A 19,119-nucleotide genomic window follows, 5' to 3' on the forward strand; every position below is an offset into this window, starting at 1 on the left:
GGTTTCACATCAGCCAGAAAGCCATGCAGTTTTTGTTACGGAAAAACGTGGTTTTGTGTGCTTAGACTGCGTAATGCTTTTATCTCCATTCACTAAAGAACACGCATTTGTGTCGCATTGGACCACTTATGCCTATGATAATAAATAGGGCCATTAACGCAGATGCTATCACAGAACATGCACTCCATGGAACGAGACGAGTGATTTGAGATCAATAGTTAATAGAGCACATCATCGATTCTCTGTCACACCACTTCCAATTCGGTCTGTCAGTGACGCACAGTTGTATGACAAATGATCACGTGCAATAATCACAAGATAAGCGGATGGTTTAAAGCATCTCTTTCCTGATAATGTTTCCATTGTTTCGTTTGTCGTAAATGGATGTTTGACTGAATGGAAAGAACAATGAAACACATTTTTAAAGGGTAAGTCTCAGCAATAGAGGAACGATGTTGTTCACATTTTCTGCATTTTTGAAAATGCAGTTAGTCATAAGCATTTGGTTTAGCAATCTATAATACTTACCAGCAGGCGTGTATTTTTTCCAGGTAACAATATAACAATATATAATATCAGTTGTGGTTGTTTTCTCGCATGGTATGCGTAAGGTATCCCTTTGACGCTGTTGCCACTAAACATTAATTAAAAAAAACGTTTAACCTACCTTGATTCGTTGAAAATATAACAAAATCGGCTCACCACATTTATAATATGATCTTTAGTTTTAAAACAATGGTTTATTCTCGAACATGTGATTCAGATAAATAACCATTAATTTTAGTCTGTTAATGTCACAATTAAGTTAAGTATACACGTTTTATATATATGCTAGTAGCTTGCTAATCGTGCATAAATTCCAGAATATTTTTATGCTTTTATGAACAACAATTATGCAATGTGATACTTTACTTAAAATATGCATATTGCACAGTGCACACGAACTAAAGCCCTACATAATACCTTTTTTGAAAACAGCATAAGACTTTGATCTACGTACTTTTGATTTATGGCTTTGGGGGGAGGATTCGTAAAACTGGTTTTTGAAACAGGAATGCCATTGAAAACAACATTCATAAAAAGTAATTATGTGTTGCCCCAAATGGTTACTGCTTTCGTCTGCACATTTTTGCGGAAAGAAGTTAAGATACCAACATCAAGAGTCTTTGTCTTTTTTGTAATTGTATATACATGTAAGGCTGATATTGATGATTAAAGAGCTAGGGCAATGACAAATTTTTAAAGCGACTAGTCTTGCAATATCAAATACAAAGGTACAGTTTATAATATACTGGATATTGTGTGTTTTAAGTACTAGGACACTCTTTTATTTACTGGTTTCCAACTTCACTCTAAAGTCAACTCCCCTATTTCATGAGAAGACATTGCTCAATACATAACCGCGAACAATCCCCATGCAGAGTTGTCGTCTCATACTCTCATATACACGAATGTAATCTAATCGCCAAGATAATGAACCGCAAAGCCACATGTTGAGCGACGCTTTTTCAAACAGTTCAGTGAGTAGGATTGACACTGTTATGTTATTACTTTGTCAAATAACTGTAGTTCAGGCTTTCTCACGCTTTTATCTCATGATACTTTGAATTGTTGACGAGTTTGATAAATAAATGACTACTTTACAACGAATAAAAGTTGACGTATCTGCTGTGATGTGGTTTAAACGTTTAAACGTCAGTGTTTAACAATAAAACTCAACGAGGTGATTTACTGGGTCTCGTTTGTAATTTGAAACATGCGCCTCTCCATGCTTAAACTTTAAGTTGATATTGGAAGGAATTTATATTCGATTGTGTAAGTATTTAATCAATAGATCTAGTGCGATGTGAAAAACTTGATTTGATCGCACGTTTTAAACATGTTTACATACAAAATGTTTATTTTGCTGTTGCATTTTTTTTAATATGCTTTTTCTAGTGTTGAAATTGGAGAATGTAGTTTATATTAAATTTGTTTATTTTGCTTAATGTTTGTTTCAAATATTTTAAAAAACATAATTATATAATTATTTTTGTAATGCTAAACTTACAGTTGATTGGTGATTAACGGATAGATAAGGACTCTGAGTCTCATTTCAAGTATCAACCATGAATACACCAGATAAACCGTTAAACCACGAAAGACAAATGTCTTGACTCTTGAAACATGATAGCGGTTTTAAATTTCAACCAAACAATATTTGTTAACAGCGCGAGATTCACGGTATACTGATTCAGCCATTAAAGGATAATCTGGGTCTTTATCGGACAATATGTGTTAATTTACAGGGGTTCTCTCAAGCTATAACCATATAGGTCATAGTGCAGTTAATCTTACCTCGTATATTATATATCAGCAAACTAATGTAAGCTACATCGGTTTCAATATTGTGGGAAAGTCATATCTTATCGAAATAACTTTTATTTAAACTGAAGTCACATAAATGAACTAGGATGTGTTTTATAATAACTCCTTTTGATTGACATAACACGATTGGTGAGAACATTGAGGTTTAATTGAGAGAAATGATTGGCATAACAAAAATAATACATCACAGAGAGTCATTTATTATAATCAACGTTAAACACATATTCAACAAATAAGCTGTATTGGTGCAAAACTAAGTCACACATTTACAAGGCAATGCAAGTTTTCAAAGGCATATATGAAATATCATGGTATCATTTTTATGCTAAATATGTAAAGCATTTATTCAACAATTGTGTACAGTTGCGAGGGACGTGCAATTTGAAAATATCAATTTGATGAAAGTTTTCATGTGCAAAATGCTGTTTTGTCGAAACATGTTAATAGATTTACATTGTTGTTTTGAATATATATCTTATAATTCACAAGTTCACAACGTTGCAAAATACGAAATTATACCATGAATCTGTAGATTTACCGCTGTTGAATCACACACAAACTTTGATTTAGCAGTTTCAATCGCATTTGATATATAGCTTTATTAAATAGGTGTTTTCATACAGTAATGTACGTTTACCGGGACTCATAATAGTTAGACTGTCTCATTATCTAAAATTCTTAATAATATTAAGAAAGTGTAACTCCAGTTGCAACAGCCGGAGATCATTCTTATTACCGCTACAAGGTCCTTTATTTGAGGCAAGTTACCAATTGCCATTCAATTAAACACAGGAAAAGAACAATTTGGTGTATTTTTGGTAAATTTAACGGAATTTTGGCACGTATGATGGCAACGGTTCTAAACAGAGTGACATGATGAGCTTTTCTAAACTTGAAGCAAATTCCTAATGATGCTGCCTTTGTCACTCTTTAAATAAAAGTCATTTTTATCAGGATTTATGTCTAAATGTACATAGTGTCAACTATACAATTGTTGACGAGTACTTATTTGCTTTGATCATGATACATGTTGTGACCGAATCAGTGCTGGTGTAAATATGGTAGAAGTGTAAAATGATTGGCAACAGGTTTGCTGAAAGTGATGTTAATGGTTATACACAATAAACCATGAAGCTCCTAAAACATTATCAGAAAGCAATTCTTGTTGACATTTGACAGTCTTAAACATATATTTAAGGCATGTAACCTATTGTCTATACAATACAGTACAATTCACGACATCAAACTTAAAAAGTGGCAAACTTATAACAATGCGGGCGACCCAACAATGCGGTAGATACAGGTCAAACAGGTGTGTCCAGCTGTAGATAACTTCTATGAAATTGCGGATTAGAACGAAGCAAATGATACACATGTATAAACAAGCTTTTATCTATTATAGACTAGTAAATTGTTGTTTTTGCTTGTGTTAATGCTATATAAATTTGGTTGTTGTGGTGTTTAACACTGTGTTCAACATGTATAAATGCTAGACACTGCAAAACGTATGATCAACTATGTTTTGTTTTGTTCTTCATTCTCATAATTTTACGTGACGATACACGGTACAACTTACCTTATGAATATTGAAAGATCGACACATTGTTTTAACTTAAAGTTAATCAACTATTTCAATGATTAATTTACATTAAATCAGAACAGGTTACCGCAGAAGTACCATTTTATCGACCACATTTTCTGTTGTAGCTCCCGGCGGTAGAAAACCGAAGGAAAATAGAGTGAAACACCCAGATATTCTTCATGTATTTTTTTTCTAAAAATGTCAAAATCAGTTATTTATGATTCATTGATATTTCTTCAAGAGTATAGCGATTCAAAATTGAATACGAAATGGGGGGGGGGGGGGGAAATGTACGCATGATTTATCTGTCACAATTATATTGTTTCGTGTACAGAGTTATCGTTTGTTATTTCTTCGGCGTACTAATTAAGTTAATCGTTTTTTTGAAACCTTCTTCAAGTACATTTTTCATCGAGATTATTTAGTTGTCATAGCTCTGAAATGTGTTGTTATCGTTGACTTCAAGGCAGGCATTTTCATTAAGTTTGTTGATTATTATGAATGAAGCTATATGCGCAAACGAACCTTATTTGTGAGAGCCGTGTTAATTAAGAGTTTTCTTTTCCACAGATGTAAATTACAATACAATCCTCAAAGACGTTGTTTTTCAGGTATTCGTTTTTAAATCTGAACAAATACTTTGTGTCAAATTGCTCACACATTTGTGTTTGGACGCCCAGCAATTTGGGAAATGTTTCACACGTCGTAGAACTAATTAATTGACCTATTCAAGTTTAGTATGCAATTAAGTCTTGTAAACTCCAGTGCTGATTGGTAGAAAACTACTATTTACTCACATGTTAAAAGGCAGCAGAACACGTGGTACCCATCTCGTAAAGAATGATCAACCATTTCAAAAAGTGATACGTCCTTTAATTCGGTAATAAACTTTATTTTTGATGGATCCAACTCGTCCTCAGACACAAAATTACTTGATTTGCGGTGAATGCTATCCTGTTATGTAATTTGTTGGGTTCTACACATTCTCCCTTTGTTTCTAGCGACACATTATCAGAAGAATATACATGAACATATATATATATTTTACACTTATATACAGGTGTTTTCTACAATGCATGTGTTGTGTATTTTCAGATAGAAGGTAACGCAAAAATAGAAAACAAAGGATGTTCACTTCAATTCCACAAAGCTGGCGTCATACTTTCATCGAGAACGTAACGTTACGGGAGCTAAACGACGCCTTAGTGACGTTACACGTTCCGGCAATTGTCATTATTACGACGTTAATGATCATAGGTGTTATCGGCAACATAATAGTTTTACGTATCTATTTCCCGTTTTCCAAATCTTTTTCCCGGGTGTTTTTTTTATGGCTCGGTTTTGTTGACCTTATTGCGTGTTTTTTTGGAAAGCCCTTGTTGCTGGTTAGCCTCTATCATCCGTACGAATTCCCGTCAGTTGAGGCGTGCAAGACGTTCAGATTTGTGCAAGTGTTTCTCGTCGCGGCATCTGTGTTTATATTTGTATTCATTGCAGCTGAAAGACATCGCGCTATTTGCAGTTTTGAGGTGGTGAAAATGAAAACTGCGCGGATGCACAAGATGTGTCTGATATCGTGCATTTTTGCTTTCATTGTCGCGATCCCTGCAGTAGTTTTGTACGGCGAACGGACCGTGAGAACTGGTGTGTTTAACATCACTGGTATAGAGTGTTTTGTGGAGGACCATTTTGAAGAAACCAACTCAATTTTGCCGAAAGTATATTTCCTTTTCCAGTTCGCGATCTGTTTGATAGCGTTTGTGATCATGGTGGTTTTGTACATTAGAATTGGGCGACAATTGAAATGGCGTTTAAAATTTTCACGATCATACACTCGTGCAAAGCCAAAAATTCGTTCCTCTTATTCGAACGAATTGGTGTTAAACACTACAAAACTCCCCGAAGTAACATCAACAACAGGAAGTCTTTTAAAGACGACACGTTCACAGAACAGCAAACAATGTAGTGCGCATGCGCCTTTAGAAACTGTGGACTCCTCCAGAAGTTGTCAGATAGACCGCGTTGCTAGCGAGCTGACAACGATGTTTTGTTGGCTTAGTGTAGTTTTTATGTTGTCATTTATACCACACCTTACGATTATTGTTTTCCAAATGTTTTCTCCGACTTTTACACAGAACATGACACCTGGCGGTATTATAACTTATAATATATGTTTACGAACGTTTGTAATTAATAATATGGCAAATCCAGTGATGTATTTAATTTGTATGAGAGACTTTAGAACCGAATGTAGGAAATTGTTTTGCAAATTTCGCACATGCTGTAGGCTTAAGTTAAGTCTTTGACTGAAAAGCAGTCCCAGTCAGTGCAGTAAATGCATAACGTAAGAGAGCCCAGTAAATATGATGTGCCATAGTGTTTTATATGTATTTTTGTAAATTGAAAAAAATAAAAATATTAGAAAATGTTATTTTACAAATCTATATGAACTTTGCTAAAATTAGTATCTGATTTATTATCGGCATAATTGCATGAGACTCTTACCGGGACGCATCAATAGTTACAACACATATAATACATAGAATGTTATACGGTGAATCCAGTTGCTTATGTTACATCATGTCATTTTGAACAAATATAAACGGTTGTATGCGTAATTGAGACATTTTATTGAAATGGAAATGAATTCTAAATGTAAAATCATAAACGCCCTTTAATCTTTACAAGCATTTCATGAAACGAGGAGTTTGCACTACGATGCACTTCATATATTTAGCACTGTTTTCATCTGATCCATCCGTTTGATATTATAGTTCATACAGCTGGGACTTTTGTGTTTGTTAGCGTTTCAACATTAGATTTCAATCAACATATGAACAGCTAAAATGCCACACATTCATATAATACATTAGATAACATACGATGTCGAAATAGAAATTATTTTGTAGCATGTTGTGTTTTAAAATCTTAGTACTTTTCTCGAAAACTGTATTTACGTTGGTTAAGGTTTAGTACAATATATATTGCACTGATAATTATTATGTACTTGAATTCTATTGTTTGTATGTCAGTTAGTGCGTAGCTATATAAAATGTTGATCCATTTCTATTGAAATAACATACAAACAGATTGTATCAACACAACTTAGTCAATATTGTTTACCTTATTTATCATCATTATCGCCAACGTGTTTTTTCTTATCATCATACATCGTCATTATCATAGCCTGTCGTCATTATCGTAGTGGTGTAGCAAATAACCTATTCATGTATTGATAATCATACTTTTTTCAGTGTGTTATTGCATACTGTTTATTAACTAACATTTTCACCGTACGGTCCCTGTCAGTGTTCATTCGTAGTGCAAAAAACAGTTTTCTTTGTGCATTTGTTACTTATATAATAACCCATATTATACGCAAACAACTTTTATCATTATATATAGTTGTGTAAGCTCCTGAAGAAGTGTACATGGTAGTCTCATGGTAAGTCAATGTTAGGGTGTGTGGGAATGGGTGGGGAATGTTCGGTCCGTCCAGATTTCGAGTCTCTGTATCCTTTACATCCAAGGAAGGATTTTTAAATAACTTCGGATAATTACAACCCATGAATTGACCTTGTATAGCGTATAACACCCATGCTCCTCTTTGAAAGATCAATGTCACACGTAAAGGTCAAATGCGATGCATTTTCGTTTTCAGTAACTCTTTAATGCCTGTGACGATTTTAAAATTATTTCAGATCATTCATAGTATTTCCCATAAGCAGACGATGTGTCGAGTATAACACCCACCTGTCCCTGTGAAAAGTCAATATAAAAATTCAAATCAAACTTCATTTACTTAACTTTCCGTTCTATTACTTCGTGATAAAGGAAGAATTAAAAATATTAGTTTGACATATTATTCCCAACGTGACCATGAGGTGTGCATGGTCGAAAGGGCTTACCCTACGTGAAATGTCAATTTCCATTCTGCTTTTTAGCTCACCTCATTTATCGTGAGCTTCTTGGACAGCGGTTGAGCGTCGTCCGTCAGACCGTGACTGCCTGCCGCCTTTTACCTTTTTTTTTCTAACGACTTCTCCTCCTAAAACGCTGGGCAGATATAAATGAAATGATGTCTGGATGAATCTCTCCCACAGTTGTTCAGATCGTTCTGGTTCGTAAACTTGCATATGTACGTCATCGGGGCTAAACTAGATTTTGAAAATGAACACTTCAATAATCTCCTTCTCTTAAACCACAAGGTTCATTGGTTTTATATATTGTGTCTTCTGCTAAGTTCGTTCAAATCACGCCCCTGGGGTCAACATTGACCGACAATGTGAAATTCAACACCCGGAAATTTCCAAGATTCCAAGGCAATGCATCACCCTTTTCAGTGCATTTTACATTCAAGGGGATGATCAAGTACAGCAATGTACCATGATACATGCAATAAACAGTTTAATTAAAATACTTTAACGTTTTGATACGCAAACAACCTAAGTCTGTCTCAGGTTACGTTGTCCAGAATCTCAAAATTTCGGCAGAATCTCCATCATATGCAAATGCGTGTGAGATATTGTTTTAGAAAAAGTCATAGTAAAAAAGAGCTTGTTCCATCAAAATCTATGAAAAATGTTTACATTACTTAACTTAGCAAACGTGGTTTTCCCGTTTTGAAGTATGATAACAGAACTCTAAATGTTTGGTTGCAATCAGAAGAAATTGGAGTCATGTCACAAATATGTTAGAAGAAAACAGCAATAGTAAAACAATTTTATAGAATAATAAAATCATAAATGCAAATAATACCACCTTTGTTTATAAAGACTGGTTTGAAAAGAGTATTAATTATGTCGATCAACTGTTTGAATACCGAATAAACAATTTTTACTCCGTCGATTATATATGCTACTTGTATGAAATACCTACAACCGAATTCCTGGTGTATTACTCACTTATAAAAAGTATTCCATCAGATATAAATCAATTATAAATACAAACAACACGCAATACATTAGAACCAACTTTCTCGAAAAACTCACAACAATACAAAAACCGAACAAACTACTATACAAAATACAAATACACAATATCATGAACGAACCATCCAAATTCCAAATAAAATGGCAAAATATATTCCAAGAACATGAATTAATCTGGAAAGTCATATTTGTTATGTCTCACAAAACTACAATCGACATCACACTAAGAAACTTTCAGTTCAAATACTTACATCGAATTCACGCGACCAATAAATGCATTTTTAAATGCAAACTATCTAACTCTAACTTATGTGAATTTTGCCGTGAAAAACTCGAAACCAAAGAACATCTTTTTTGGGAGTGCAAATGCATCCAACCTATCTGCAATAAGTTGACAACTTTTCTTGGCCAACAACAACTTAACGTTAAACCATCCTTCTTAAACGATAGTTTTGGAATTAACTCACTTAAATCAATAAACGGTAATAATGTTGTCAATTTTATTCTTATAGTTATGAACTATTTCAATTTTAACATGAAATGCAGAAAACAAATACAAAACAGAAACGTCAAATCCAGATTGAGAAATAAATAGCCCTCAGTAATGATACATTGCATATTTTTGAACAAAAATGGAATCAAATTAAATTTTCATAATGCTTGACCACTTATATACTATTCACTTTATGTTAGTTTATCATTTCATTATTATTTATTTTAAATCTTGTAACACCATTGATTATACATTACAGCACACATACTGTTGTCACTGATAGAAATGTTACAAACCAAGCTTTGAAACATAATAAGGCATATATCTGCAAACATTGTCAGAACCATTGTTTGCAAATGAAATACATGTATGTATACAATTTATGCTTTAAAATAAATAAAAAAAAGAAGAAAAAAGAAGAAATTGGAAAAATATATAATTCACAAACGCAAAGGGCGTTGGTTGAATAACGAACAACGTTATGTTAAACGGAAGCATGTTAGTTGCGGGAGCAATACAGTGCTTTTAATTTTGGTTTAATTTCGAACCATGGAGAAGTTGCAACTGATATTCGCAAAAGTATGAAACAGGTGTGTGTTGATGCTAAACCACTGCCATGGCCACTAACAGGAGACGACCTTGATGCGTATGCATCTGAAGACATCATTCCTAAGGATTTTTTTGTCGTTCCTCACAAATCTTATGTGTGGTGAATCAGATTGACTTGATGCCAGACCAATATTTCTGATTTGGTAGAAAATGGTTTTCTAGAGTATGTTCTGGACAAAAGCAAGTACAAGTAATTATTACACCATCAACAGTATGTATATTGAAACTGTTTTTCAAACATCTCAAATTTAAAAATCAAATTTAATTTTATTTAATATGATCCAATAACGGCTACAAATCAGCCAGAACGCTCTGCAGTTTTTGTAAAGGCAACACATGGCTTTGTTTGCCCAGACGCTCAGACGGAATAATGCTTTTATCTCCGTTCACGTTTGAATAAGCTCGATTGTCGCATTAGACCACTTACTCCTATGATGATACAAAACATGCAATCAAGAAGACCGCTATGGAACGAGGAAAATGGTTTGGAGTCAATAGTAAATAGAGATCAACATTTGATCTCTGTAAGGCAACTTCCCTTCATGTCTGTCAGTGACGCACTGGTGTAGGCTTTTAATTGGTTATATGACAACTGTCAAGACTATTAAACACAAGATGGTTAAAAGCTTATGTTTCCTGATAATGTTTCAAATGTTTATTTTTTTCGTACATGCATGTTTGACTGAGAGGGCAGAACAAGGAATAACATTGTTAATGGTAAGTCTCAGCAAAACAGGAACGCTGTTGTTCACATTTTGCGCTTTTTTTGAAGATGTCGTTAGTCTTTAATCTTTGGCTTATCAATTTATAAAACTTACCAGCAGGCGTGTTTTTCAGGAAACAATATAACAATACATAATATCAGGTGTTGTTGTTTTTATCGCATGGTATGCGTAAGTTATCCTTTTGGACACTGTTGCCACTAAACATTAATTTAACAAACGTTGAACCTACATTGAATCGTTTAACATATAACAAAATCGGCTCACCACATTTAATATATGATTTTTAGTTTAAAAACAAATGTTTATTCTTGAACATGTGATTCAGTTAAATGACCATTATTTTGAGTCTCGTTATGTCACATTTAAGTAAAGTATACACGTTATATAAACTTGTATAACTGCTGTTAGCTTTCTCATCGTGAAAAAATGTCTGAATATTTTTTAAGTTTTTATGTTTATAAACAACAATATATGCAATGTGATACTTTATTTAAAATGTGTACATTGCACAGTGTAAACGAAGTAAAGACCTACATAATACTGCATTTGTAAAAGATTAAACAGCTGGAAATTTGAGCCGCGCTCTGTTAAAAAGGGGTTTAATGCATGTGCGTAAAGTGTCGTCCAAGATTAGCCTGTGAAGTCCGCACAGGCAAATCAGGGACGACACTTTCCGCCTTAACATGATTTTCGTGAAGACAATCTTCACATCTTCTTTTAAATTAAAAATACAAAGCGGACTGCACAGGCTAATCTGGGACGACACTTTACGCACATGCATTAAACCCTCTTTTTACAGAGCGAGATCCATAAGTCTTTTTTAAGCGACTTGTCTTGCAATATTAAATTAAAAAAAAAACGCCTAATAATAAACTTGTATTGTGTGTATTGTAAGTGCCAGGAAACCAAAACCATAACCGTAACCCTGGTTTCCAACTTAACGCTTAAGTCACCTCCCCTAGTTCACGCAAAGACTTTGCTTTATACATACCCGCAAAGTTACATGTTTAGCGACGCTTTGTTCAAACAGTTCATTCAGTCGTATTAAGACTGGTATAAAATTACCCTGTCAAAGAACTGTAATTCAGTCTTCCGTACGATTTTATCTGATTATGCTTTAAATAGTTGCCGATTTTGATAAATCAATGACTACTTTACAACGACTTAATGTGGACGTATCTGTTGTGAAGAATTATCCAACTTCTATGTCAGTGTTTAACAATACAACCCAACCAACGTGCGCCTCTCCATGCTTTAAAGTTCGATTTGTTACTGGAAGGAATGTAAACTCGATTGTGTAAGTATGAAAACAATATATCTAGTGCGATGTGAATATACTTGAAATGATCAAACGTATCAATTTACACTATTTAACATGTTTGCATACAAAATGTTTCTTTTTCTTTTTTCTTAAATATAATTTTTTTTTTGGATTTGAAATTGGAGTAAACATTATAAATTTAATTTGTTTATTTAGCGTAATGTATGCTTCAAATATAAAACAAACACATGTATATAATTAATTTTATATGCTTAACTAACAGTCAATTGGTGATTGAAGGACCCTGATTCTCATTTCAAATATCAAACATGAATTCATCAGATAAACCGTTAATCCTCGAAAGACAAAAGTCTTGACTCTTGAAACAAAATAGCGGTTTTACATTTCAACCCAATAATTTTTGTTTACAGTGCAGGTTTCATGGTACACTGCTTCAGCGGATAACCTCGGTCTTCATGGGACAACCTGTGAAAGGTTACAGGGACTGTCTCAAGCCATCTCCAAATAGGGCATAGTGCTGTAAATCATACCCTATGTACATGGACTGTCTCAAGCCATCTCCAAATAGGGCATAGTGCTGTAAATCATACCCTATTTAAGGTTACATGGACTGTCTCAAGCCATCTCCAAATAGGGCATAGTGCTGTAAATCATACCCTATGTAAGGTTACATGGACTGTCTCAAGCCATCTCCAAATAGGGCATAGTGCTGTAAATCATACCCTATGTTACATGGACTGTCTCAAGCCATCTCCAAATAGGGCATAGTGCTGTAAATCATAGCCTATGTAAGGTTACACGGACTGTCTCAAGCCATCTCCAAATAGGGCATAGTGCTGTAAATCATACCCTATGTAAGGTAACATGGACTGTCTCAAGCCATCTCTAAATAGGGCAAAGTGCAGTAAATCATACCCTATGTACATGGACTGTCTCAACCCTTCTCCAAATAGGACATAGTGTTGTAAATCATACCCTATGAACAAGCCATCTCCAAATAGGGCATAGTGCTGTAAATCATACCCTATGTAAGGTTTCATGGACTGTCTCAAGCCATCTCCATATAGTGCATAGTGCTGTACATCATACCCTATGTACATGGACTGTCTCAAGCTATCTCCAAATAGGGCATAGTGCTGTAAATCATACCCTATGTAAGGTTACATGGACTGTCTCAAGCCATCTCCAAATAGGGCATAATGCTGTAAATCATAGCCTATGTAAGGTTACATGGACTGTCTCAAGCCATCTCCAAATAGGGCATAGTGCTGTAAATCATACCCTATGTACGGTTACATGGACTGTCTCAAGCCATCTCCAAATAGGGCATAGTGCTGTAAATCATACCCTATGTAAGGTTACATGGACTGTCTCAAGCCATCTCCAAAAAGGACATAGTGCTGTAAATCATACCCTATGAACAAGCCATCTCCAAATAGGGCATAGTGCTGTAAATCATACCCTATGTAAGGTTACATGAACTGTCTCAAGCCATCTCCAAATAAGGCATAGTGCTGTAAATCATACCCTAAGTACATGGATTGTCTCAAGCCATCTCCAAATAGGGCATAGTGCTATAAATCATACCCTATGTACATGGACTGTCTCAAGCCATCTCCAAATAGGGCATAGTGCTGTAAATCATACACTATGCACAGGGACTGTCTCAAGCCATCTCCAAATAGGGCATAGTGCTGTAAATCATACCCTATTAAAAGGATTTTCGGTAACATACTGTTATCTAAACTTGTTTTTAATGTGTAGGGAAATTACTTAAATCTTAACGAAATAACTTTTACCTTTTATACTGAAGTAACTTGAATGAACATAAATTTGTTTTAAAATATATACTTTTGATTAAAAGAACACGATTTGTGAGATCATTGAGGTTTAATTGAGAGAAATGATTGGCATAGCAAATATAATACATCACAGAGAATCATTTATAAGGATCACAGTTAACCAAAATTACATATTCAACATTGTAATAACATATAACAGCGGTGTTGATATTGGCAATTACATAAACACAGAAGGCTCTTTCAAGACTTGCATAACAAACAAGAAAATACAAGTTGAACAATGCGAAGTATACAACCAAAGACAGAAGCGCATTGTTCAACATCAAATGTTTAAATACTGCATCATTAAGGGAAAAATTGTTATTTTTATAGGTCGAAACTATAATTGGTGCAAACATTTATGGTTACTCTTTAGATAATGAAATATATTAAATAAACATTTGTTGCTATAAGCACTGCAGATAATACTAAAAAGTGGCTGATAAAAAACAACACAATTTGATCTAGGGCAATGGGCATTTTATGTGGTGCTTTGATATAAATTCACACGGTATATCAGATTTTTACCCAGGGTTATTGTTTTGAAGATTTATTGTGAAAGATTCTTTTCTTATTGAGATTTTGAAAAACAAAACTCTTCCACAAGTGGCCGGAACTACGTACCACACCAATATTCACGAAAATCTTAAATATATTACTTAAAATAAATCTTTAAATTATGACTTAATTTTAAATATTGAATTATAAATAAAATCATTAAAGCAATAGAAGGAACATAGCCGGAACTGTTTAAGTTAAATCTATTTCAGGATATAAATTGCTTATTTCATTAAAACTTATACTTAAATAAGAAACATTATTACAGAAATCATAAAGTTTTAGTCAAAGGCATGAGTACATTTCATTGAAAAAATCTGGATCGGCCTTAATGTTTACACTGTTTTGCTACCGGTAATTAGTATTTCCGGAACTACTTAAGTTAAAATAACAAAGTGTCCTTGAGCCTAGAATGTTTAATGTCACCTCTGTCCTTTATAATTATACTGCATTCATTACTTTCCTTAAATTAACAATATAATTTCAGCTGTAGATAAATGCTTTGAGTAATAAACGTACTTTTTAACAAAACACAGGAAAATAAATTGCCGGAGATGAGCTTCATTTAGCAATTGTCTTTTTAATGGTTAGTTACCAGTTGGCAAACTATGTCAAGACACTATACACAATACATAAACACGCAACAAATATAACAATGAATAAAACTGGAATATAAATCTTAAATCGTTTCACTTTCGAGCTGCATTCGTGCGAAATGCACGTTATAGCGCAACCCAATAATTCACTATTGTTACAGCCACAATGTCAATAAGTTAATGTTTATATGAAACTTAAGTTTCTTGTTTGCTGGTTTTAGTATAAACGGGGCCTGTATTAACCAACCCATTCTTAGACTTAAGAATAAGGAAAGGATTAAGAACCAAGAAAAATGCGTCCAGCGGTTATGTACAGGCTTCCACTGTTGATTATTTCATTTAGAAAATGTTCTACAGGAAGAAAGGTGTATAAATAGGTGATTAATACCAAGTTTGAGTCAAAATGATAGCAATTAACGAATGTTCCAATTTTAAGAATGTTTTTTATTGTTAGATTTAGGTCTAAGAATTGTTGGTGAAAATTGCACGGCTAGTTTCAGAGCTTCCAGGGTTGTTTGCATGTTGTATTAATATGCGACAAAACTAAAAACAAACAATGTCGGTATATCCAAACAGTTAGAAAGGAATTATCTTTAAAGATTTATTTTTTGTTCTACTAAAGAAATTAAAATCCATCAAAGCTGTGATCTTTGAAATGTCTATGAGTTGATATCATAAATTTGAATAAACATGGTATGGTATTCAATGATATGTATTAAATGTTCTATTAACACACATATTTATTATACATTGGCCCTAGTTTAAAGCAAGTAAGATTCGCAACGGACTCTCGATTGCACTGCACATTCAAACTAGTATAACTCTCTTTCTCAATTATCTACGCAATGACTCTAGATTAAGTAATATGTATTTGAATTAAAATTCTTAAACATGCCATTAAAAAGCTTTTCTTCGTATTTGACCAAAATGTCGTCCTTAGACATAGAATTACTTATTTGACGATGTTTGCGATCCTATTATGTAAAATGTTGGTTTGTTTATTTTCTCCTTTTGTTTTTATCGACATTTTATAAGACGAATATATAAATAAACCATACATTATTTACGCTTTATATACAGGTGTATCTTACAACGCATGTGTTGTATATTTTCAGGTAGAAATTAATGAAGAAATAGCGAAAGATGTTTTCTACAATTCCAAAAAGCTTGCGTCATACTTTCAACGAGAACGTCACGTTACGGGAGTTAAATGACGCTTTATTTACGTTGCACATTCCAGCAATTGCCATTATTATGACGTTAATGGTCATAGGGGTTATCGGAAATATTGTCGTCTTACGTATCTATTTTCCGTATCCCAAATCATTTTCCCGGTTCTTTATTTTATGGCTCGGTTTCGTTGACCTCATGGCGTGCTGTTTAGGAAAGCCCTTACTTCTCGTAAGCCTCTATCATCCGTACGAATTCCCATCAGTCGAGGCATGCAAGACGTTTAGATCTTTGCAAGTGTTTCTCGTCGCGGCATCTGTTTTTATATTTGTGTTCATCGCAGCTGAAAGACATCGCGCTATCTGCACTTTTGAGGTGGTGGAAATGAAAACTGCGCGGATGCACACGATGTGTCGGGTTTCGTGCATTTTTGCAATCATTGTCGCTATCCCTGCAGTATTTTTGTACGGTGAAAGGACCGTGGAAACTGGTGTGTTTAACATCACAGGCATAGAGTGTTTTGTGGAGGACCATTTTGAAGAAACCAACTCAATTTTGCCGAAAGTATATTTCCTTTTCCAGTTCGCGATCTGTTTGATAGCGTTTGTGATAATGGTGGTTTTGTACATTAGAATTGGGCGACAATTGAAATGGCATTTACGATTTTCACGATCATACACTCGTGCAAAGCCAAACGCGCGTTCCTCTTATTCGAACGAATTGGAGTTAAACACTACAAACACCAGAGTAACATCAAAAACAGGGAGTCTTTTACAGACGTCATTTTCACAGGATAGCGAACAATGCAGTGCGCATGTGCCGTTAGAAAGTGTGGCCTCCAATAGAAGTTGTCAGATAGACCGCGTTGCGAGAGAGCTGACAAGGATGTTTTTTTGGCTTAGTGTAGTTTTTATTTTGTCATTTATACCGCACCTTACGATAATTATTTACCGAATGTATTCTCCGACTTTTACACAGGATTTGACACCTGGCGGTATTATAGCTTATAATATATGTTTACGATCGTTTGTAATTACCCATATGGCAAATCCAGTGGTGTATTTTATTTGTATGAGAGACTTTAGAAACGACTGTAGGAAATTGTTTTGCAAATTTCGCACATGTTGTAGGCTTTAGTTAAGTCTTTAACTGAAAAGCAGTCCCAGTGAATGCAGTAAATGCATAACGTAAGAGAGCCCAGTGAATATGATGTGCCATAGTGTATTAAATGTATTTTTGTAAATTGATTTTTTTTTATATAATAGCATGTTGTAATACAAATCTTGGTGAACTTTGCTAAAATGATTATTTGATTTATAATCGGCATAATTGCATGAGGCTCTTACCAGAATGCATTAATAGTTACAATATATATAATAAATAGAATGTCATACGGTGTATTCAGTTGCTTATGTTACTTCATGTCATTTTGAACAAATATAAACCGTTGTATACATATTGGGCCAGTTGTATGCATAACGTAAGAGACTCACGTAAATATGACCTGACGTCATGTATAACAAGTATCTTATAATTTGAAATCAGCACATTGATATTATAAGAGCCTGCCGGTATACAGATCTTGGTGAAGCTTTGCTATTTAGATCTTAGCGATTATAACCTTTATTATCTTAATAATCTAAATTATAAAGGGCAAAGTTGCACGAGACTCTCACCCGGATCGTGTAATTATGCATTAACAGTTTCAACACATATAATACATAGAATGTCATACGGTGTATTCAGTTGCTTATGTTACATCATGTCATTTTGAACAAATATAAACGGTTGTATGCGTAATTGAGACATTTAATTGAAATGGAAATGTATTCTAAATGTAAAATCATAAACGCCCTTTAATCTTTACAGGCATTTCATGAAACGAGGAGTTTGCACTACGATGTACTTCATATATGTAGCAATGTTTTGATCTGACCCATCTGTTTGATATTATAGTTCATACAGCTGGGACTTTTGTGTTTGTTAGCGTTTCAACATTAGATTTCAATCAACATATGAACAGCTAAAATGCCACACATTCATGTAATACATTAGATAACATACGATGTCGAAATGGAAATTATTTTGTGGCATGTTGTGTTTTTAAAATCTTCGTACTTTTCTCGAAAACTGTATTTACGTTGGTTAAGGTTTAGTACAATATATATTGCACTGAGAATTATTATGTACTTGAATTCTATTGTTTGAATGTCAGTTAGTGCGTAGCTATATAAAATTTTGATCCATTTCTATTGAAATAACATACAAACAGATTGTATCAACACAACTAAGTCAATATTGTTTACCTTATTTATCATCATTATCGCCAACGTGTTTGTTCTTATCATCATACATCGTCATTATCATAGCCTGTCGTCATTATCGTAGTATTGTAGCAAATAACCTATTCATGTATTGATAATCATACTTTTTTCAGTGTTTTATTGCATACTGTTTATTAACTAACATTTTCACCGTACGGTCCCTGTCATTGTTCATTCGTAGTGCAATTAAAAGTTTTCTTTGTGCCGTTGTAACTTATATAATAACCCACATTATACGCAAACAACTTTTATCATTATATATAGTTGTGTATGCTCCTGAAGAAGTGAACATGGTAGTCTGACGGTAAGTCAATGTGTGGGTATGTGGGAATAGGTGGGGAATGTTCGGTCCGTCCAGATTTTGAGTCTCTGTAACCTTTACATCCAAGGAAGGATTTTTAAATAACTTCGGATTATTACAACCCATGAACTGACCATGTATAGCGTACAACACCCATGCTCCTCTTTGAAAGATCAAAGTCACACGTAAAGGTAAAATGCGATGCATTTTCGTTTTCAGTAACTCTTTAATGCCTTTGACGATTTTAAAATTATTTCTGATCATTCATAGTATTTCCCATAAGCAGACGATGTGTCGAGTATAACACCCACCTGTCTCTGTGACAAGTCAATATAAAAAT

General features: G+C 34.1%; 1 protein-coding gene across 2 annotated transcripts; it reads left to right on the top strand.

Moving 5' to 3' along the window:
- The first annotated feature begins 1,480 nt into the window (after window positions 1–1,480).
- On the top strand, window positions 1,481–18,375 carry LOC127873912 (uncharacterized). Of its 2 annotated transcripts, XR_008046434.1 has the most exons (3): window positions 1,481–1,815; window positions 5,045–6,916; window positions 18,305–18,375. XR_008046434.1 is itself a non-coding variant. In XM_052418021.1 (2 exons), the coding sequence occupies exon 2, from the start codon at window positions 5,077–5,079 to the stop codon at window positions 6,253–6,255; it is 1,179 nt and encodes a 392-aa protein (XP_052273981.1). In that variant the 5' UTR covers window positions 1,481–1,815; window positions 5,045–5,076; the 3' UTR covers window positions 6,256–7,292. The 2 variants fall into 2 exon arrangements, 1 of the variants encoding a protein (XP_052273981.1); XM_052418021.1 differs by lacking the exon at window positions 18,305–18,375 and having other exon boundaries at window positions 5,045–7,292.
- Window positions 18,376–19,119: the final 744 nt, after the last annotated feature.

The sequence above is a fragment of the Dreissena polymorpha genome, chromosome 3 (assembly GCF_020536995.1).
Source record: "Dreissena polymorpha isolate Duluth1 chromosome 3, UMN_Dpol_1.0, whole genome shotgun sequence".
Taxonomy (NCBI): domain Eukaryota; kingdom Metazoa; phylum Mollusca; class Bivalvia; order Myida; family Dreissenidae; genus Dreissena; species Dreissena polymorpha.